The sequence below is a fragment of the Puma concolor genome, chromosome D2 (assembly GCF_028749965.1).
Source record: "Puma concolor isolate L17-30 chromosome D2, mPumCon1.1.hap2, whole genome shotgun sequence".
Classification (NCBI taxonomy): Eukaryota; Metazoa; Chordata; class Mammalia; order Carnivora; family Felidae; genus Puma; species Puma concolor.
Window position 1 is genome coordinate 59,328,532 of NC_141677.1, and position 21,371 is coordinate 59,349,902.

At 52.1% G+C, this 21,371-nt stretch overlaps 2 protein-coding genes across 2 annotated transcripts in view; one reads left to right on the forward strand and one right to left on the reverse strand.

Annotated features, from left to right (window-relative positions):
- Nucleotides 1–15,897, reverse strand: part of LOC147576110 (uncharacterized) — a 69,036-nt gene extending 53,139 nt beyond the window's left edge. Inside the window, exon 1 of the mRNA XM_086680603.1 lies at nucleotides 14,965–15,897. Within this exon, the coding sequence (XP_086536729.1) occupies nucleotides 14,965–15,458 (494 nt within the window). The 5' untranslated portion in view covers nucleotides 15,459–15,897. The remainder of the gene's footprint in view (nucleotides 1–14,964) is intronic.
- An 83-nt stretch (nucleotides 15,898–15,980) lies between these two features.
- On the forward strand, nucleotides 15,981–20,582 carry NKX2-3 (NK2 homeobox 3). Its single transcript, XM_086680601.1, has 2 exons — nucleotides 15,981–17,512; nucleotides 19,016–20,582. Exons 1-2 carry the CDS (start codon nucleotides 17,152–17,154, stop codon nucleotides 19,753–19,755), a joined length of 1,101 nt encoding a protein of 366 aa, XP_086536727.1. The 5' UTR covers nucleotides 15,981–17,151; the 3' UTR covers nucleotides 19,756–20,582.
- The last annotated feature ends 789 nt before the right edge of the window (nucleotides 20,583–21,371 follow it).

Below are 21,371 nucleotides of genomic sequence, written 5' to 3' on the forward strand. Positions count from 1 at the left end.
TAGAGTGGCTTACAGTTTACAAAGCACCTTTAGCATACATTATCTGACTACTTTCAACAAGTTTCTGAAATAGGCATTGTTCTACTCATTTAGCAGAGAAAACTCATATTCAACTTATTTCCCCAAGTCAGAAATTTTCTAAGTGACAGAACAGAACTGAACCCAAATCTTCTGACTCTAGACCCTATTCCCTTTCCACTCTTTCCTGTTTTTATTAAACTCTAAATTCTGCATACAGACCCACCTGCTATCTATGAGAGTGTGATGTGAGACCCTGATGAAGACATGTGTGAGAATACAGAGTGAGGCAAACAGTACTGTTACTGTTGAAGCTCAGGCCAGGTGAAAATTGGTTAGGTAGAGTTGTGTTCACTCTTGCACTGTCTGTTATAATCACTTGCTTGATCTGGGGCCAGCAATGTTGTAACTATCCTCAAGTGTCATGTTTGGGTATATCTCGCACATTTTTTACATTCAGAACCACTTGGTTCAACATTTTGACATTATACTGGTGCTTATCAAACCTCATGGTCTAACTAGTCACCTTTTACAATAGAAAATACAGGTCCCCAACCAATCACTATACTGCAAGCTTTTCCTCCCTTCCAGTAAGACCTCTTTTGTCTCTGGTGGTTGCAGACCTGGATCAAAAGAGGTTTGCTGCTTATCAGGGTTACTTAAGATTGGTGGTGATAAGAGCAGGTGTCTGTGAAAATCTCTTTAGGATAGTAGTCATCTATTTACTCATTTATGTATCTTTTATAGTTACCTGGGACCAGGCCTGGTCTGTAGCATTCATTGAGTGAGTGAATGAATGAAACCTCCAAATATGCTAACGTGGTAAGACACTGTAAAGGAGCTCAGAACTCACGAGCACTGGAAGCAAAAAGGAAGCCAGTGAAGAGAGCTGATGGAGAAGTTTATATAGGGCCACAGGGATGTGGTTTGCCGCTGACCATGTGTTGTGCCCTGAACTCAACACCAGCAGTTGTGAGGACTAAACTTGGCCTTTCAGTAGAGTGGACTGATAGACCTACTTCTGCCACTAGCAATGTGGCCTTTGGCAAGTTTCTATTCTGATGTGGAATACAGGGGATCATTTAATATCTGGATTTTTTCCATAGCCTCTGCCATCACGTTGGAACCCTTCACCAAAATGTCCTATTCCAGCTTCTTTCCCTGGTGTCCTCCTGTGCCCCAGCTTGCTGTACCCCCTAAGTTGATGAGCACCACCTCAAAGTTGTCTCCATGGAAGAGCTTCCACCCAGAATTCCCACTTTGCTGTCCCACCCCTCATCATGGGACCTTCCTCTCACCATCCGAGCAGCCAACCAAAGTGAGGCCCTGATGCAGCTCTTCTCATACTTTGCATGAAAACAGTCCTCTGATTATTAAGTTTAAAACACACTTTTCTGGGTCTACCCAGATCTCAGGAGGGGCCCCAGAATTTTCTAACACCCCTAGAAGATTCTGTTGCAGGTGATCCAAAGACCACTTCTTGAGATTAAGTGGTCTAAACTTTGACCCTAGACCAGTGGTTCTTACCCTGGCAGTTTATTGATTCCCAAGGGACCTGAGGATTGCACTCAGGAGATCCACGAACTTGAAGGGGGAAAAATACATCTTTATGTTTTATTAGTTCTTTTTTTAATGTTAATTTATTTTTGAAAGAGAGAGATAGACACAGAGACAGAGAGCGAGCAGGCGAGGGACAGAGAGAGAGGGAGACACAGAACCTGAAGCAGGCTCCAGGTTCTGAGCCATCAGCACAGAGTCCCATGCAGGGCTCGAACTCACAAACTGCAAGATCATGACCTGAGCCAAAGTCAGACGCTTAACCGACTGAGCCACCCAGGCACCCCTATGTTTTATTAGCTCTAACTATAATTTAGCATTCCCTTTACTTTTGAATGTAGGCAACAAACTCAGTAGTATTAGTAGTACCTGTGACTTTGTCACTAATAGAAATCCTTAATATTGTCCGCACGTTACTGCTGCTGCAGACCTTGAAGGCAATTTGTATTTATCACTACTTTGAAATTATGGTTGTTTTAGACCTGCCACTAGCTTTTGTTATTTAATCAATTAATAAAGAAGCACAGGGGTGACTGGGTGGCTTAACTGGTTAAGCAGTTAAGCGTCAGACTATTGATTTTGGCTCAGGTCATGATCTCAGGGTTGTGAGATCCAGCACCACATCAGGTTCCGCACTGGGAGGGGAGCCTGTTTGAAATTCTCTCTCCCTCTCTCTCTCTCTCTCTCTCTGCCCCTCCTCTGCTTGCTCTCTTTCTCTCTCTCTCAAAAAAAAAAAATGCACATATAATACTATACCACTAGTTTTTTAATTAATTCATTTATTTTGAGAGAGACAGAGAGAGAGAGAGCACCAGCAGGGGAGGGGCAGACAGAGAGGGAGAGATAGAATACCAAGTGGGTTCTGTACTATCAGCGCAGAGCCCGACATGGGGCTCAGTGTCACAAACCATGAGATCATGACCTGAGCTGAAATCAAGAGTCCGGCACTTAACCAACTGAGCTATCCAGGTGCCCAATATACCACCATTAAAAAAATATATATATATATATTCTGATAACTGTAATTTAATATTATTGTGTGTATTTCATTTTATGCATTTAAAATATTATTCTGAGGGGGGGGGGTCTCATAGGCTTCACCAGACCAACTTTTGTCAAAGTTGTCAAAGAGGTCCTTGGCACAGAAAAAGAAATGGTTAAAAGCTCCTTTAGATAGAGCTAGTTATGCCAAAGACCAAAAACAATTTCTGGCACCTTCTGCTCCCTGCTTTTCCTCATTGCCCTTTCTTCCCAAAAGCCAACTCATTAGCCAGGTGGAGGATCTCACAAGAATTACTGAGCTGCCTCCCGGCATGGACTGTGTCCTGAAAATGACCTTGGCAAAGATTAGGAGAGTCTGGGTTCTACTGAAACTTCCCTTGGCCTGGAGAATTTGTCCCTTTGTTTTCTCAATCAACCAGAGCTACCTCTCCTAGTTCAAAGTCCTCTGTTTTGTCAGTATAAATATTGACCTGAGTGGGTAAGAAAATCATAATCAGGGGCGCCTGGGTGGCGCAGTTGGTTAAGCGTCCGACTTCAGCCAGGTCACGATCTCGGCGTCCGTGAGTTCGAGCCCCGCGTCAGGCTCTGGGCTGATGGCTCAGAGCCTGGAGCCTGTTTCTGATTCTGTGTCTCCCTCTCTCTCTGCCCCTCCCCCATTCATGCTCTGTCTCTCTCTGTCCCAAAAAATAAATAAACGTTGAAAAAAAATTTTTTTAAATAAAAATAAAAAAAAAAAGAAAATCATAATCATACCCTCGATGAACAGAAACTTCCTGGAACAGGTTACTAGACAGTCATCAGAAAGAGAAACTGAGGCAGAGAGCAAGGACTGTCTACTCTGCTGTGTGCCAGCACCATCATCCTTACTTGATTTCCTATACAGACTGGCCCAAGAGTGAATAAGGAGGGCATTCCCTTTTGGAAAGAGAAGCAAAAGCAAGACCATACAAACTGGCAAAATGACTGCCAGGTGACAGGGTGTTTGGGCAGTGCCCACCAGTTATAACTCTCCTGTGCTTTATAGACTCCTAAGTAGCTGGTGAAAGCACTATCCGGTTTACAAATGAGAAAGGAGCCTGAAACACAAGCATCCTGGCCCCTGGCACCATCCACACTGGTTGCTCTCTAGGAGCTCCTGGGGAGCTTCGGAGTTTATCCATACATCCACAGCCAGAAAGGAATCAGCATTCCTGGGTTTGTGACTTATAGGAAATTAATGACTGGGTTAGACACGTCCTGGGGACTCCCTATCTTTGAAGTCCTAACACCCAGGGAGGGATTCCTAGGTTGGGGGAATGCCCTACCTTCTGGCTTTGTCCAAGACTGGGATTTCTTAGGAGGTTGGGGTGCCAATCAGCGACCATAAATCTTGGAGAACCTTTACCGTTTTACAAGGGAGTTCGCGGGGGCTGCTCTTCTCCCTCTCACAGTCTATTTACAACGCCAAAACCTCCGTGTTAATGGACCTGGGATAATGGTGTTTACTTTACCGCGATAAAGCGCTCAGCTCCCTGGGGGAGCGGCTGTAAAATGTCCTGGAGGTAGAGGTGAAGGGGGGCGCCATAAAAGCGGGCGCTGGAAGGGGACGAGGCACCGGCTTCTTTTCCAGGCGGGCCCTCGCCCTCCACCCCTAGGCCCGGCTGAGCAGCCCAGGCCTCGAGGGTGAGGACGGTTCCCACATAAATCACCAGCGCCAGAGTCTCGGGAAAAGGCGCATTTTTCATTGCTGGCTGCAGGGCAACTCCCGACAGCGAACGAGAAACAGAAGTTCTCTTTAGATAAACCGTTTACCGGAGCGCGCGTCCTGGCAGCGCGGCCCACAGAGCACAGGGCAACGGGGTCCTGGCGCTGCGCCCCCACCAGCGGAGTACCTTGCAGAGGCCCCCAAGAAACCCAGATCCTCCGGGCGGAGGAGAAAAAAGTGAGAGCCAAGCGAGAAGGAAAAGGAGAACGTCAGGGTCTGCGGAGACTGTCTGGGGAGACTGGAGAAGCAGCGCACCCGAAGACGCTAAGGAGTCCAAAGACCTGAGAGGTCAACTCGTCATTTACCCAGATCTGTGTGACCTGAGCTCCAAGAATCTTCAGTTATAAAACGTATATAAAAAGTACTACTTTCGTAGTCTATGTTCACTGTTAAGAAATTATATCAAAAGCAATTTGTAAAGCCTGTAAAGCCAAAATTATCAAATGGCCATGGGCGGGCCTGGGGGATTTTGAGAAGCCCCTGAAATGGCTGCACGAGCCCAGGAGCATTCTCCCGAGGAGAGGGTCCATGGCTTACATCAGGTCCCAAACAGGTGCTCCAACCCCAAAGTGTTGAGAACTAGCGCACTAGTTCTGTGGCTGGATTGAATGTTAGGGTTCTAACTCCCACACTAGCTGTGAGGCCTTGCCCAAATTACCTAAACTGCCTGTTTCCTCCTCTGTAAAATGAGATCATAATTCCCAGGATTGTTGGGGACGGTACAAATCCTTGGCATGGTGTCTGACGCATAGTAAATGCTAACTAAATGCTAGATATTTTTACGCGTCAGCCCTAGTCCTGTAGCAAAGACATTTGGCTCTAAAGCCAGGAACTCCAGGCTTAGTCTTTTCAAGCTGAAGGTTGCCAGATCCCCCCAAACCTTCACTGGCCCTGGGCCCCGGAGCATGCGCCTTGCCCGCTTTGCGATGGCGAACTTTCCACTGCGCTTGGTGGGTGCGCAGGCCTCGGTTTGTCCCCCAGAGTGTTCATTAGGCATGGGGGTGCGCACCTAGGACTCAGTTTGGGGAGCTGTGCGCTTGCTGGGCGGCCCCCTTTGAAGGCAGCTCTAACCCTGCCGGCCGCCAGGCGCCCAGGGCTCAGCCATAATCCGGATTTGGAGGCCAGAGCACTAAGCTGGCTGCCACCGACAGGAGGGAATCAAAGCGGCCGCCGTCCTGGTAGCTCCAAGTCTTGTTTACTTGTTGACGTGTGCGCACCCAAGCGGGACGACCTCGAGTTTTGAGTAGCCTTGAAAGAAGAGAGGTCCCCCCGCCCCCAACACACACAACCCAGGAGCAGGCACCTCCAGCCTCCACCTCACCGGAGGCCGAAGCTTCCTATCGCTAGCAGACACGTTTCCTTCCCTCCTAAGGTCAGAGGTCGAGCCCCGGAGAGGCCTGGTGCCTCTTCCCTCGAGGCCCACCCCGCGCGGCGGCCCGGAGCGCCTTTCCAGCCTCGCCTTCTTACCCCCCTCCCGGCTCGCCATCCATTAGTGTAATCCGCTGTCCAAACACTGCGGCCGGGACGGCCAGACGTTGGTGTAAACAGACCCGGGGGGACAATTCTAACGATATAAATAAAATAACCATTAATAGCGAAAATTGTTCGATGAGCAGGAGGCGGAACACCCGGGACTCCAGTCTCGCTCGGGTTTGTGTACACAGCGTGGACACCACGCATCTGTCAGGTAAACCGGAGGTCCTTGTCCCCGCTGAAATCTAAATCCAGCGCAGGTGAGGTCCCCGCAGGCGCGTCAAGGGCCACCCGGCTCCTGACACGCACAGGCCTGGACATGCACGCGGCTCAGGACAGACGCTCACGCCCAGAACGCCATGTCGCCAGGGGCTCGAGTTAACGTCACCGCCTGAGCCCGGCCCCAAACACAGCGCGAAGGGAGTCAACCCGGCTCTTCGCCAAAATTTCGCGCGCCTAAGTGTCCAGCCCCCGGGTGCCACCAGGCTCCCCACCTTGCCCCATCGAGACCTCGGTGCGCTCAGGGGCGCAGAGCTCACACTTAGAAACAGGAAAAATCAACCTCCACTAGTCCCGGGGTCAATAAAAACTAACATTTAGTGAGCTGTGCACCGCGCTAAGTGCTTCACAAAGGCGATCTCCAATCCTCTATGAGGTAGGTACTTCTAGTACTCCTAGGTCTACAAACCAGGAAAGCAGGGCTCAGCATTAATGAGTTCACCCAGGGACAGAGTGGAGACAGGATTTGAACCCACCACTCTCCGCCAGGAAGCACACGGTGCACACCCGAAGTGCAGGCACTGGCTCAGATTAGGACGTGCCTGGCTCCAGCGAGTCCCTGGCCCCACCGGGCTGTGGTGATTTTCCAGTGGGAAGTTCCTACTTCTGTGGAGGGCGTGGGCAAAGTGGCCTGGGATGTCGGGACAAAGAAGGAGGGGAGACGCCTAGAGAAGCCCTTGGCCTGTTCTGGGAGCCCAGGAGCTGGTGGTTCAAAGCGCTCCCAGGGGCCTCAGCGGCCCTGCTCTGGCTTCGGAGCTGCAGACACTGGACGCCTGGGCCAAGCCAGGAGGAGCTGCTCCCAGACCCACGTTGTGGGGGAAGATCTGCTCAAGGGAAGTTCTCCTTGAGGTCAGGTGGCCATGGAGTCCAGGTTCCTGGAGTTGGGCTGGAGTAAGGCGTTCTCTCCAGCCCACCCAGGCCTTGGAGTCTTGCCATGGCATCTAGCACACAGGCCTGGAAGTCTCGCATCTACCTCTTACTTGCTCTGTGACCTTGGACAAGTCATTTCATTTTTGTGGGCCTCAATATCCATGACTCTAAAATGAGGGGGAGAAAGCAATAATGTCTGTACCATGGGGATCTCGTAACAATAGTGAAGAGATGATGCATGTGGAATGCTTTGTTCACCAGCAGAAGGTTTATTATCATGATTAATATTAACTTCATGGCATGTGCCCAGAAGGCAGAACAGAGGGCAGGCAGGCCCTCTTCTTTGTGAAGAGAAAGCGAAAAAGGACAGAGATGGGGAGAAAGGAAGCAGCTATGAGGGCATGCTGATAGGGAGAAGAGGAGAGGGGGCTACACGAAGCTCAGCCCTACCGCCAAGGCATGTTTATCTTCAAGGCAGCTTCAAGGAAATCCCAGAGCCTGTGGACTACTGCCTAGGCCTTGGAAAATTTGCGGTGGGGATGAGCTATCCAGCACCCGGCAGGAATTCACAAAATGCTCAGCCTGGTAACACTGGGGCTGGCCAGGGAAGGGAGAGGAACAAAGACAGAGAGCTCAGTGTGGAAGGCAAGGAACTTAACCTTGGGCGAGTTAGTCGCCTTACCTTCTCCAAAGCCTCAGTTTCCTCCTCTATATAGGGGTTACATTACTAGGGCTCTAGATAAAACCTGTTGCAGGAAGCAGAAACAATAACAACGGTGGACACTGAGAAGAGTTTACAATAGGCCTGGTACCATTCTCCGATCTTCATACCCAGGACTCTCCCAAGCCCACCAAGGCAGCTTGCCCACAGTCTGACTGTTTCTGTTTGAGTTGGTGAGTGGGGAGGCTCTTGGTCACTGAGCCTTATGGTGTGCTTGTAGGAAAGCCCTGAATGGTAGGCAGTGTTATCCACAGGCCCGATGGGAGGATTATTGTTGTGACTGTTATCAGCAGTATTATTTCTATGATTACCGCTGCTCCTTCCCAATCCTGAGAGGCAGTCATCATTAACTCCTCTTTACAGAAAAGGAAACAGGCTCAGAGAGGATAAGGGATTTGCCTGAAGTCACACAGCAGATCTGCGACAGAGCGAAGAGATTAGAAACCATGCGATTTCGAAGACCAGATGTTCTCCCACACCAGAAGAGAAAAGGAGAGGCGTGCAGGGCAGTGAGCTGAGGCAGGGTAGGAGAGGAACACCCACCCCCCCCCACTGGGGTAGGTCCAGGGCAGCTGATTTATTTACATTCCAGCGTGGACACCAATTGGCCAGATCTTTATCTAAACATGATAACAATGACATGAGTCTTTGGGGATTTGTTTACTGTTGCTAAAAAATGATGCATTTGTGGGAGCGGGAAGCTCAGGCTGGGTGTGGGATTTGTTTGCTGTGGCTCCAGAGGGTGGGGAGTGGGTAGGGGGAAAGCCAAGAAGAGGCTGTTGGTGCTTCCAAGAGTATATCCTAAAACTCCAATGATTAAGAGAACTGGTCTCCTTGTTTGGGGACAAAAAACCACACACACACACACACACACACACACACACACACACACACACACACACACTTTGATAGTTTAATAATGCTCTCCCCCACACACACACACCCCAAGTAAGGAAAAGGAGTGCCTGGGAGTCCAACTCCCTGATCTCTGCTCAGTGGAGGAGAGGTTCAGAGCTTCCCTCCTTGAGTTTAACAACCACCCCTTGAGTCCACCTTCACAACATTTACTACGTCCCTCTCTAAGCTCAGAGGTCTGTAAGCACTTTCCTTCCATCATTTCTTTAATCCTACAGCAGGCTTATAAAGTCCAAACCACTTTTGTGGGTGAGAAAGCTGCCACCTACCGAGGCTGAGGGACAGCTCAAGGTTACACAAGACTACAAAAGTGGCGGAACTGGGCTCCAAACCTCTGCTGGACTCTAGGGTCACGGCTTTGGCTCAAGAGAGAGGAGGTGTGATCCTGATTTAGAGAAAGCCACATCTCCCCCCATGCCCCAAACCCAGCCTCCTCCACTCTGTGGGCTCTCCCTGCGGAAGAAGGTGTCATACCTGCTACCTCTTACACTTGCATGCTTGTGACATTTGCGTGCATCCATTCACATTCACACTTACTGGATTACTGGTTGTGAGTGCTGTGAACATTCATCTGTGCCCACATCTGTGCTCACTCAGTGCAGGGGTGGGGGGCACAAACATACACCAGGCCACTCATCTACTATCCTAATAGGGGAGGAGCATGTAAAGTTTTTAAAAGTCTAAATTACGGAATAATTTCAATGTGGTTTTATTACTTTCAAGAACACACACAGTGATTACAACCCTAGTAATAAAACCTATCCCCTCTTCTCTGACTGCAGCTTAAATAGGTCCCTGTGGGACCACTTTGTACTAGACTAATTGTAATGCTCCCATAAATTGCCTGTATGGAAATAGTGCATCTCATAGTCATGGAAGCTGGTTTTATTCTTGGACCATATAAACATTTCTCTCCAAACCTCATGTCACTACCAGCAATCACATTATTGTGAGGAAAAAAGGAGGGAGAGGGATTCAGAATGAGTGTTGGCCCAGCCCCCGTTTTGACCACACTCTCTGAAAGAGCAGAGCCCTAATGTGGAGTCTACACTTATGGGCACAGTCCTGAAAGCCTTCTTCCCCATGCCTTTGCACATGTGCACGCACTGATGTGTTCACACAGGAAAGCACCTTCCTTTTCATTCAAGGAGAAAGAGAAGTCCATAGAAACGTATATATCAGGCCTGTGTCCATCTGTTGGAAACCCGTATTTATCAGAGTGATACAACTGTCATCAACCTCAGAAACATGGTGGTTGCAGATGGAACGGGAAAGGGTAGAGGTCGCTGGCTGCCTTCCATGCAGCATGGGAGCCTGACTCACAGGGGAGAGCGCCCCAGACCCCGTCACCTCTCTGGAGGCCAGTGACTCAGTGGCCCCACTGGCCCCATACCCAGTAGCTGGGGGAGGGTAAGAGAGTATAGGTGGGCCTAGAACAGCTACAGAATGCTCAGTCCTTGCAACTGCTGGCTAGGTTGAGCCAGGATCCTACTCTCTTCTCCCAGATTTGGCCCCTGCATTTTAAGGCAGTCCCTGAAACACTTCCCAGCTGGGGTGATCTCAAGGCCCCTAATCTAAAGTGGGGCTGGCAGGAAAGAAACAGAAAGAAAGATCAGTTCAGCTGGATCTTGCTCATGTGGGGTGGGGGAGGGGGTAGTCCTGATCTGGGAGCCCCCATCTGTGCTCTCAAGGGATGCCTGGGGCCCAGGCGTTATGGTCGCCTTCAGCTCTGCTGTGATCCTCTCCAGACTGCCACAATAGTAGGAAACGGAGGCTCCGCAGGATCTGCCTGGAGCGGGGATTTCCACAGGGAGGGTGGCCAAGCCTGCCACCTGGAGCCCCACACACCCACCAGGGCCCTCAGCAGAGATTGCTGGGGGCTGGGGGACTGGGGGGTGGGAGAGGTCCTACAAGCTGAAGCAGGGTGCAGAGTAGTGTCCCTATCACAAACTCCAAAGTGCTTGCGCATCATTAGGAGCAGCTCCTGAGATAAGAGTAGTACAGGATAGAATGGGGGAGACGGTCCGGGACTCAGAAGTGAGGCCGTGATCCACTGGTTTAACTCCGCCCTATGCAGCATCAAACACCTGCAGGGGCCAGGACAAAAATGCAGGAGAGCTTCTGAGTGGAGAGGGGGGCCAGGGTGTGGTGAGATAAGATAAGGGGGAAAGGAAGAGAGAGTGAAAAAATAAGGAAGAATGGAACAGGTAGGGAGGAGTGGAGACCCAGTGAGAAAGGAGGCCCATGACAGGAGGAGGTGAGGGAGAAAGGGGGAGTGAGGAAAGGAAGGGGTGGAGATGTAGACGGACCCAGTGCAAGAGGAAGGAGGAGAAAGGGGAAAGGAGTGGCTGCAAGGGGTAAGAGGCTGCCAGGGAAGTTCTGGGGTCCCAGACTCGGAGGCTCTGCCAAGACTGGATGCCGGGAGCCAAGAGAGGTAAGAAGGTAATTCTCTCCCATTGGCGGGAGTGCTGAGAGCTTGAGAGGAATTCCAGAACCTTTGGCAAGTTCAAGGACGGAGGCCCAGCGTATGTCTCCCGCGGACCTGCTCGGTCCGGGCTCTTGGCCGGCGGCTGGGGAGCAGCGCGCCAGGGACAGAGCCCGGCACTCCCGGCCCCGTCCGCGCGGACACAGTGCGCCGACTTGGCGACGTGGCGCCCACGCTGGCAGGGCGGAGTCAGGCCTGGCAGCCTTACATTCCCCGCAGCCTCGGTGCCGCCCAAATCTTGACCTCCGACCTGACACACCGGCGTCTCTAAGGGCGAGACTGCGAAACCCAGAGACCCAGAGATGTGGACTTGGGCCTGGCTCCTCAGGCGAGTCAAGCCTTCCGTCCATGTGGCTGTACGCCCTCTTGCACCTCGGTCCTTTCCAGGTCGGGTCCTTGATCGGTTCCGAACAAGGCCAGCTGCCCACCCCCCAACATCCCTGCAGAGTCAGACAAGCTGAGACTGTCGCCAGAGTAGTGGGAATTGGTGGGTACCCCCAGAGCTTCAGGAAACCAAGGGCAGGTGGGCGGCTAGGCCAGCAGACCCGGATGCCCACTGACGGAGCAAAGGTTCCCCCTGGATCTTGGCCATTGCTCTCCCCGTGCGGACCAAAGACCAGGAACGCCAGGCTGGACGCAGCGAGGGCAGGATAAGACGCTACTGAAGCGACAAGACTGTGGCAAACTTTTCTTTCCAAAAGAAAAACGTCTTTTTCGTTCTCAAACGGTGTGAAGTTACTCGCTTCAACGTGACCCCCAGTGAGACTTGGGAAAAGATTTCTACGTTCTAGGAAGCCGGAGTCCCGTGGCTTGTGGTTGAGAGCAGATAGGGTTGGAAAGATCGAGCTAGAAAGAGTCAGGAAGAACCTCTGCTTCTTGGAACGTGATAACCACATCCCCCCCGCCCTTCCACACTCAGTGCTCAGAGATCCGCACGAGCAGGCAGGCGCTCTGGTTTAACAGAATTAATCTGCCAAAGACTGCAGCCGCTCTTCTGAAGTTAGATTATATTTTAAAAGGTGTATAGGCATTGCAATTTCGCTAAAGGAAGTTAAACTCACACTCTCTCTCTCTCTCTCTCTCTCTCTCTCTCACACACACACACACACACACACACACACACACACACACACACACACAAATAATAAAACGTAAGGAATGCCTCCAGAATTCCAATTTAATCCCCAAGTTAAAATTGCTCACTGCACTTCCAAATAGCACACGCAAATAGCATAAATAAATGTCTGTATAGGCATCCTTTATGTAGGTATTTTGTTTTTTAAAATATTGAATTTTCATTCAACAAAGTTGGCTTTTTTCCTTGTGTTTTATCAGCAGAACAGAACCGCTATTGTTGACAAAAGCTGTATTTACATTGTATTTACATTATTTAAAAACTTTTTGGAGTGGGGCAGATACACATAAGATAGATGTGGAAGGTCCTCTCCCTGAGAAATCGAAACTCACATCCTCAGTAAGGGCCGGCAATTTACGAAGAACTACTTGGATTATTGAACTTGGACTGATTTTCTCCCAGGGAAGGGAAGTGGTGGGTTGCTTAGAAAACTCCATTCCAAACACAATCTGGGGAAATCTGGCATTTATACAAACACATGAGAAAAAAACAAAACAAAACTAAAATGCTCAAAACTCCATTTTAAAATCTTACAAAATTACAGAAACTTGGGGAAAATTCCTCTCAAGGGATTAGATCAGTTTAATGCTTTCTGGGACTCACCTATGTAGGTGGCATTTCTTTAAAAGTGGAAAAAGTATTTACTCTTCTCACAAAACACGAGTGCTTCTAGATTGCTCAAAAAAAGAAAGAAAGAAAAGGATAGCTTTCTAACATCCTTCAGCTAAAAATCAAACCAAAACACATACTTACATGCCACCATCAACAACGAAAACAAAATAACAGGAATATATTTAGTGCTACAGGAAAAGAAGAAATGCCTTTCTTCTTTCTCTTTCTTTCTTTCTTTCTTTCTTTCTTTCTTTCTTTCTTTCTTTCTTTCCTTCTTTCTTTCATAAGTCAAGGAAAATGAAATTTCTGGGAAAGCAGTAAAAAATGAAACAGTAAATTTAAAAAAACCTACCTGAAATGTTATATAGTTTTGACTAGCTGTGTACATCATGGGATTGTTTCTCATGCTTTAATAGAGCTTCTGACTGTGGTGTTACATTTAGAGTAGAAAGCCATGATAACTTTAAACTTTTTTGTGACTGTGGTTACATTAAATGGTTATTTGAATAGCTGAAAGGAAATAACATAAGCAGTGGCATATATAATTAAAATGATTGGTTATCTGCCTGTATTTCTATGTATATTAATTAAGCAATTTTTGTGTAGAGAATAGTAACTTATGGGAACACTTTACAGTTTCAAAGAATCATCACATTTTAATTTGATAATATATTTATTGTGATGGCTAGCATATGGCTTTTCTCCAGAAAACGAATAATATTATACATCGTTTATGCGTCTATACAGCTCTTCCCCTTCATTGAATTTGCCATCATTTTACTATGATCTTTGATCATATATGGGAGGAGGGAGATTTTCAAAAATGTGTAATGTGACAAAAGCCGAGGGTAAGTAGGCAGACACATTCGATTAAAACAACATCAAATGTGTCCTTGGTTGCAGCTATATTTACTTTATCTGACAGTAATTAGCTAAACTGACTGGAACGAAAACCTATTACTGGAGCACAACTCCAGGATTTCAAAGATCCTCTTTTCAGACCAGAGAACGCAAATGTCCCAGAATGCGATCATAACTAAATACCCTCGTTGGACCCAGATTCCACATTCTGATAAGTAACTCCCAAGAACCCACCGCTGCGGTAATGTAACTTAGTGTAACTACTGCCCTGGCATTTTCTTCCAGGACACCAGCTCGAAGCGGCCGGCTCACGCGCTCACGGTCGCCCAGGCTGCGGGCGCAGGAAAGGCAGGCTGCCTAGACAGGATTGGCCTGGTGGGGATCCCTGGTACGTAGCTCAGCTGCAGGGGAACCAGACCGACCAAAGGGAGCCTGAACAACCAGGAGAGCAGAGCTGGAAACGTCCTAAACGCAAGCCGAAGTTTAAGGCCAAACCCAGCTCTAGGTAGCGGGTAGAAGTCTTCCTCCCGCCAGCTAGATCAAGCCCTGAGTCAGATTAGAGAGGAGAAGAGAAAGGGGGGACAGGGCACCGAAACCACTCGCTAGGCCCCTTCCCCTGGGCTGCCCACGCTCTGGATCCTCACCCACCTCCAGCCGGGCAGAACTGAACTATGTCCCTGGGCGGCCGGGACAGGAACAAAGAGGTCAGAAGCTGCAGGAGAGAACCACTCAGGCCTAGCACAAGGGCACCTGGCCGGAGAGGGGTGGCAGTGGCTTTGGGGGAGAGCCGACCGCGTGGGCCTGCAAGTGGGGAGGAGACAGCCTTCTTCGTGCTCAGTGAGGGGGCAACCAGGTGGCCTCCGGGTAGCAGCAGCGGGCGTATGGACTTGTTCCCAGCACCCCCGGCCATGGGTTCTAAGATGGGGGTTCTTTAGGAATGGACTTAGGGAAGGCTTAAGAACGAAGTGCTGCAGAGAAGCAAGAGAAGGTAGGAAGGAGAAATGCAACGGGTAGCTTTCTTCTCTTTCTTTCTTTCTTTCTTTCTTTCTTTCTTTCTTTCTTTCTTTCTTTCTCTTTCTTTCTTTTCCTGACTCAAAATCACTCAAACAAAACAAAACCAACGCTCAAAGAGGCGGAAAAATTTGGGAACCAGAAATGTTGTCGGAGATGGTCTAGCTCCGGGGAATGGGAGTGGAGGAGTGGGGCTGGAGCGCAGCTTCCTTCTTTTAGGCTTGACTGCCAACGCGACGCACACCCTCAAGGACCCCCACCCCACAGTGCCGCGCACTCACCCCCACCTCTCTCTCTTGATCTTTGCGCCCGAGCGGTTGCGATCCGCAGCAATACCAGGTGCATTCTTCTCCCTGCAGCCCCTGGCCTGGTTTGGAGAAGCCGGCCCCGCCTGGGACGTCAATAGTCTCAATTCTGAGAAGAGAGGCACCGGCAAGGCTCTTCCCACAGAGGGTCTCCCCCACGACCCGCGGGCCGCCGCCACCCTAAGTACTCCCGGGTGCACGTGGCCCGCGCCGCATCCCAGCTCTCCGGGCGGCCCCAGGGGCTGACTCCCCGCACCATTTCCGCTGGCTGCCGAACAGCCCCGCCTCTCTCCCCTCCCGCCTTTCTCTTCTTGGCCTTGGGCACCCACAACTCCCAACGCAGCGGGACCCGCAGGACAGCTCTCCACGGCTCGCCCCAACTCTAGCCGTGTGTGCCGCGCCCGGGGGCGTTGTCCACAGTCCCTGCACCTTCCACCCGCCCCTTCCAGCTGAGACCGATCTCCCACCATCTTGGCGGAGAAAAAAAAAAAAATGCTTGGGGCGGCCAGGGCCGGATATGGGGCGCCTCGGTTGGGCTGGAACCGGTCTCTGTTTTTTCCAAGGCCAGTGCTGAGCCAGGTCTTTCTGTGGGCCTCACAGTAGCTCCCGCTGCTCCCCACTGGGCGAGGCGTGGTGGCTGGCGAGCGCCTATTGTGCAGAAGATGATCCCCACCGGCGCGGAGTTTCCAGACCTTCAGGGGACCCCACAGATTCGCCCAGAAAACAACCAGGGCCACACGAGGGCGCCAGAAGGCGTATGGGTTGGAGAAATTAGAAAGCCGCCTCCGAGGGTAAGGGCCTAGATCCAAGTTCCCGGTTTGAATATGCAGAAAAGAAGGCCTCCATGGCTGGGTCACAGATACTGCTCTCAAGATCGTAAGAAGCCACCCAGTGTGTGCAGCAATCCAGCCACGCCATCACCAATGCAGTCAACAAACACTGCTTGATCTCTGATGCAGAATAGTGGTAGTTGAGGTGTACCGAGCACTTAATATGTGTGGGGCCCTGCACTAAACTCCTGGCATGTTTTGTCTTTTATCCCTGGCAACAACCTCTTAATAAGTATTACTACCTCCTCTTTGTAGGCAAAGACACTGAGGCTTAGAAACGCCCAAGGCCACTGACTACGTCAGGATTGGAACCAAGAGCGGTCAGACAACCAAGTTTACTAACAACTCCATCCTCCTGTCTCTCACATACCTGCTTCGCGCGGCAGCTGCAAGGGCTACAAGGGCAAATACAACGGAGACCTTTCCTTCGGGGGCTCATAGTTTACCCAGGGCCACCAGGCCGGCAATATATACTACTGGGTGAGAGGTGATAAGTGACACGAACGTCCTTTACTAACACGCGCTGCGAGTTCAGATGCGGGAGGGATGACTTCCGGCTAGGCGATCAGGGAGCGCTTCCTCGGAGAGATAGTATTTGAGCAGAGCCTCGGAGAACAGCTTTCCATTCATGGAAACAAGGGCAAGGAAGACGTTCCAAGTGGAGGGAACAGCTTAAGCAAAGTCAACAAGTCGGGAACAGACACGTTGCCCATCCATAGATATACAAAACAATCCGTCTTCTTGGGAATCCTGTGGCCGGTATTTATGGGCCAGGAAGTTTTCTTGCCCCATAGCAGCTGGGAAAAGCCACGCTCCTGGGCCATTCTTCCTGGCAGTTGGCTCATGGACAGGAAGCCTCCCAGAACTGGCCCCGGCCGGAAAGGTACAGCCAGGCGGGGCGGGAATCGGTAGTTCGGGCACCCGGGGCATTGCAGCCTTACCCACAACGACTTGGACTTCACGACTCTATACTAGTCCTTTATTTCTGGTAGCGCCACAGCACCCCACACAGTGGATGCGGGGGGCGTGGTCCACATGAGCCGGAGCCAATGCGGAGGGAGGCCGAGGCGAGAGCCCCGCCCCCGACGTGACGCACGACCCCCGGACACAGGCTTCGCAGCCCCGGCTCCAGTCCCTGCAGTGGCTGTAACAAAACCCAGACCCCCAGGTCCGGGCCAATGGAGGCGATTTAGACTGGAGCGGGACCGCGTCTGTCAAAAACCCGACTCGGCAGCAGCGGCAGAGTCCAGAAGGAGAGCTGGAGCCGCTGCACTACTTCCCCGCCCCCGCCGGGATTTATTGAGTATTTGGACTGGACAATTAAGTGGCCCTGATGATGTTACCAAGCCCGGTCACCTCCACCCCTTTCTCAGTCAAAGACATTTTGAATCTGGAGCAGCAGCAGCAACAGCACTTCCACGGCGCGCACTTGCAGGCGGACTTGGAGCACCACTTCCACTCCGCACCGTGCATGCTGGCCGCCACCGAGGGGACTCAATTTTCTGACGGAGGGGAAGAAGACGAGGAAGAAGAGGGCGACAAACTGTCCTATTTGAACTCACTAGCCACAGCCGATGGCCACGGGGGCTCGGGGCTCTGTCCCCAGAGCTACGTCCACACAGTCCTGCGAGACTCGTGTAGCGGGCCTAAGGAACATGAAGAGGAGCCCGAGGTCGTGAGGGACCGGAGCCAAAGTGAGTAGAGGGGGAGAGAAAAGCCCCCGCACATCTGGAGCAATGGCGGAGCGCCCGCAAACAGCCCACAAACCTTGTCAGCAGTGCTTCCCGCCCCTTTAACCTTTGGCTGGGGTCATGCCTCGCCCTGGTCAACGACAGCTCCGCAAAGCGCAGGTGCCTGCGAGCGAGCCGGGTCAGAGGGAGAAGGACGAGGTGACCCCGACAACTACGCCTCCCGCCTCCCGGAGAGGAGAGGCGATGCAAGCCCCCAAGGGAAGGAAGGGAAAGTAATTGCTGCCCTGAGGCCGATAAGCAACACGGGTTCAGTAGTCAGGATCCGGCAGCTAGAGAGACAGCTTGAGCCTCTTCCTCTTTTCCCCCTAGCATGAGACGAGTTCTTTGAGGCCGGGACAGAGGTCCCCTCTTCTCCAAAAAAGATGATCCAAGCAGGTTGTGTTGGCAGGGCGCAGGAACTTTGGTAGAGACCAGCCAAGTGATTTCCTCACTTCTCTGCTTGGAGTTCAGTGTCCTGGACCCCAAGGCACCGGGCAGAGAGGGAAGGGACAGTCCGGGCGAGTGCGTGGGAACCCAGTCCATTCCCGTGTGCAGTATGTTCACACGGGAGAATTTTTTGAAAATTCATAATGTTATGCTTTGTGTCCCAGGCTGTGGGGCTGCAGGCTGAGTGAAAAACGCGCCGAACGTAGTCCTAGATCCCAGCTGCTCACATCGGATGGGAGGTGAATTGGGTAGGGAAGACAGGATAACTGAATATAGCTTCCAAGGAAGTGTTTGCTTCTGAGGGGAGAGAATCAAAGAACGTCTTTCCCAAGAGGAGGTCTGATGTGGCAGCAGCCAAGGCCTATACTCCTGACAGTTCCCCTGGGCCTAAAATCCACATAATACGGTCTAAATCAGTTAATCAAATTTCTTTTTTTCTCTCAAAGGTAACACACTCATCGTCACGCATTTAGCCGGGGGCATGTTGTCTTTTAAAAGCAAAAAAAAAAAAAAAAAAAAAAAAAAAAAGTTCCTAGGCAATACAGGAGCGTTACACTCAAGCATTTTCTAACAGAAAGATTTTTCACGCAACTCACACCAGCCCCCAAATACCAACACGCTTCACACCTTTGACTATCCTTAACATAGTGGAAGTCTAACAAGCTTGCAAATACTCTATAGTTATGATATAGTTGCAAGCTTTCATCCTGAAAACAGTCATTAGCACGCCGAGCCGCATGTTTAATACAGAGTAATCTCTTTCTCGCTGATGCTCAAGTTCTAAATAAAGGCGAACTACCCCTCCCCATGGAACGTGCCTCCACCCTCTAAGAGCGTTCTGAGGGTGCTTGGGATGTCGCGGGGTCCCATGGCGCCAGCAGCCACAAACTTTCCAGAAAGTCCAGGCATTTACTACCGCATGCTCCGTGCTGCCGCCCAAAGGGCCACAGTGTGCTGGGATAGGAACCGCGGTTAGGCTGGGAACTGCTAAGGGACGCTCTTGTTTTGCTTCTTCCGCAGAAAGCTGCCAGCTGAAGAAGCCTCTGGAGGCGGCCGGGGATTGTAAGGCGGCGGAGGAGAGCGAGAGACCCAAGCCACGCAGCCGCCGGAAGCCCCGGGTCCTCTTCTCGCAAGCCCAGGTCTTCGAGCTGGAACGCAGGTTCAAGCAGCAGAGGTACTTGTCGGCGCCCGAGCGCGAGCACCTCGCCAGCAGCTTGAAGCTCACGTCCACGCAGGTGAAGATCTGGTTCCAGAACCGCAGGTACAAGTGCAAGAGACAGCGGCAGGACAAGTCTCTGGAGCTGGGCGCGCACGCACCCCCGCCGCCACCGCGCCGCGTGGCAGTGCCTGTGCTGGTGCGGGACGGCAAGCCGTGCGTCACGCCGGGCGCGCAAGCCTATGGCGCGCCCTACAGCGTGGGTGCGGGCGCCTACTCCTACAACAGCTTCCCCGCCTATGGCTATGGGAACTCGGCCGCCGCCGCCGCCGCCGCCGCTGCCGCCGCCGCCGCCGCGGCGGCCTACAGCGGCAGCTACGGCTGTACGTACCCGGCAGGCGGCGGCGGCGGCGGCGGCGGCGGGGCCTCCGCGGCGGCCGCGGCCATGCAGCCCGCCTGCAGCGCTGCCGGAGGCGGCCCCTTTGTGAACGTGAGCAACCTAGGCGGCTTTGGCGGTGGCGGCGGCGCGCAGCCGTTGCACCAGGGTGCGGCGACCGGGGCTGCTTGCGCGCAGGGCACCTTGCAGGGCATCCGGGCCTGGTAGGCACGCGGCTGGTCACGCGGCAGTCGCCCCACTGCAGCCTGGCACCGCGGGACTGAAGCGCGAGAAAGGTTGGACCTTAGGGCCAGGTCCCCTCGTTAAAAAAAAAAAAGCCACACAAAACAACAACAACAACAAAAGACACGTCTCGATCCCCAGGGCCCCGGAGCACAGCTCGCGCGAAGCCTGGGGAAGGGGGATGAGGGGCGAGGAGGATGCCCGAGACCGGTCGCGGAGACTGTCTCTGAGGCAGAAACTCCGGCTGGGTGCCGGGGAGGACAATGGCCCCGACTCTGGCCCCGAAATGAGTGCGAGAGGCTGGGACTCTGGCTGCCGTTTGGTTCTCCCAAACCAAAAAGGCCTTCTTTCCCCTTGGCCTTCCCGCGGCTTCCGCGAAATGTCGGCAGAAAACCCAAGGACAAAAAAAAAAAAAAAAAAAAAGGCATGAAGGAGAGAAAAATGGGTGTCGTGGCTTGAGAAATCCCCAAGCCTTACCCACCCCTCTGCCCCTTTTGCGGCCCGGAGCGCCACACCACAGTCAGTTTTCCTTTTCCCAACCGCCTGCCCTCCGCAGCAGATACCTCGGCCTGGATCTCCGGATTGTCAGGGGGTAGAACTCTGCGAGATAAACAAGCGAGGCATGATCAAACATTAGGGGGTCTGAACAAATCCGGGAGCTGGTGGCCCACCGGAGGTGTTACCAGGTTTCCTTTCTGTTTCATATTCTGTATTCAGCACATATAATATATCTATGACTATATCCACACGCCGTGTACACACCCGCTGCCATACACTACAGGAGTCAATAAACAAGGTGCAATATTTCCAAACCGTTGGTTGCAGACTTTGTTTCGCTCCCCAAAGTGGAGAGGGATCCTTTAAAAGGGGGAGAAGGATAGGCAATGAAAAGGTGCATAAGGGAAAGCAATGTTTCCTGGGCGATCGCAGGCCTGGCCTCTCCTGGGCCAGCCCCTGGGCTGCAAGTCTGTGTCCTCTTGGTTTTGTTCATTAATTTCTCTTTTCTCTTGTGGGAGGACAGGTCGGAGACTCAGGGCCTTTTGAGGTCCCGGCTTTGTAATCCCCAGAAGTTTTACCCAGATGCTTGGGCTAGTGTTTGGGCCTGCGTTAGACCAAGACTTACACTCTGCCCCACCTCGAAGGTCGCCAGGGAAAAGGAAACCTCGCCCCCTGGCCCAGCTGTAGGCGGCGGGAAGGCGCTTCCTTCAGCGGCCGCCGCCAGGGCCTCTAGCGCGCCCAGGGGCGCTGCGCCCCGCCGCGGCCGAGTTCTCCCCCTCGGCCGCCCTCCCTTCTCCCCCGGCGGCCGCGGCTTTATGCGGCTCCTTGTCACTTGCGGAGAATGCCTGTGCGAGGTCTGTGCTGCCACACGGCCGATTGTGAGCGTGCCAAGGCGGGTGAATGGGGAGGCCTCAGAGCGCCGCGCCATTGTGGGGCCGGGCCTCGCTGAAAGACGGCTCCGGGCCGGGAAGGTGCGGAAAGAATGGCTTTTTATTGGAGTCCTGAACAAAAGGTGTGGTAGGAAGGCGAAGTCCCCTGCGCGAACAAAAACCCCAGCGCGTCGGGATTGACGTCCCCCCCGAGCTCCCCATTGCTTCTCAGAG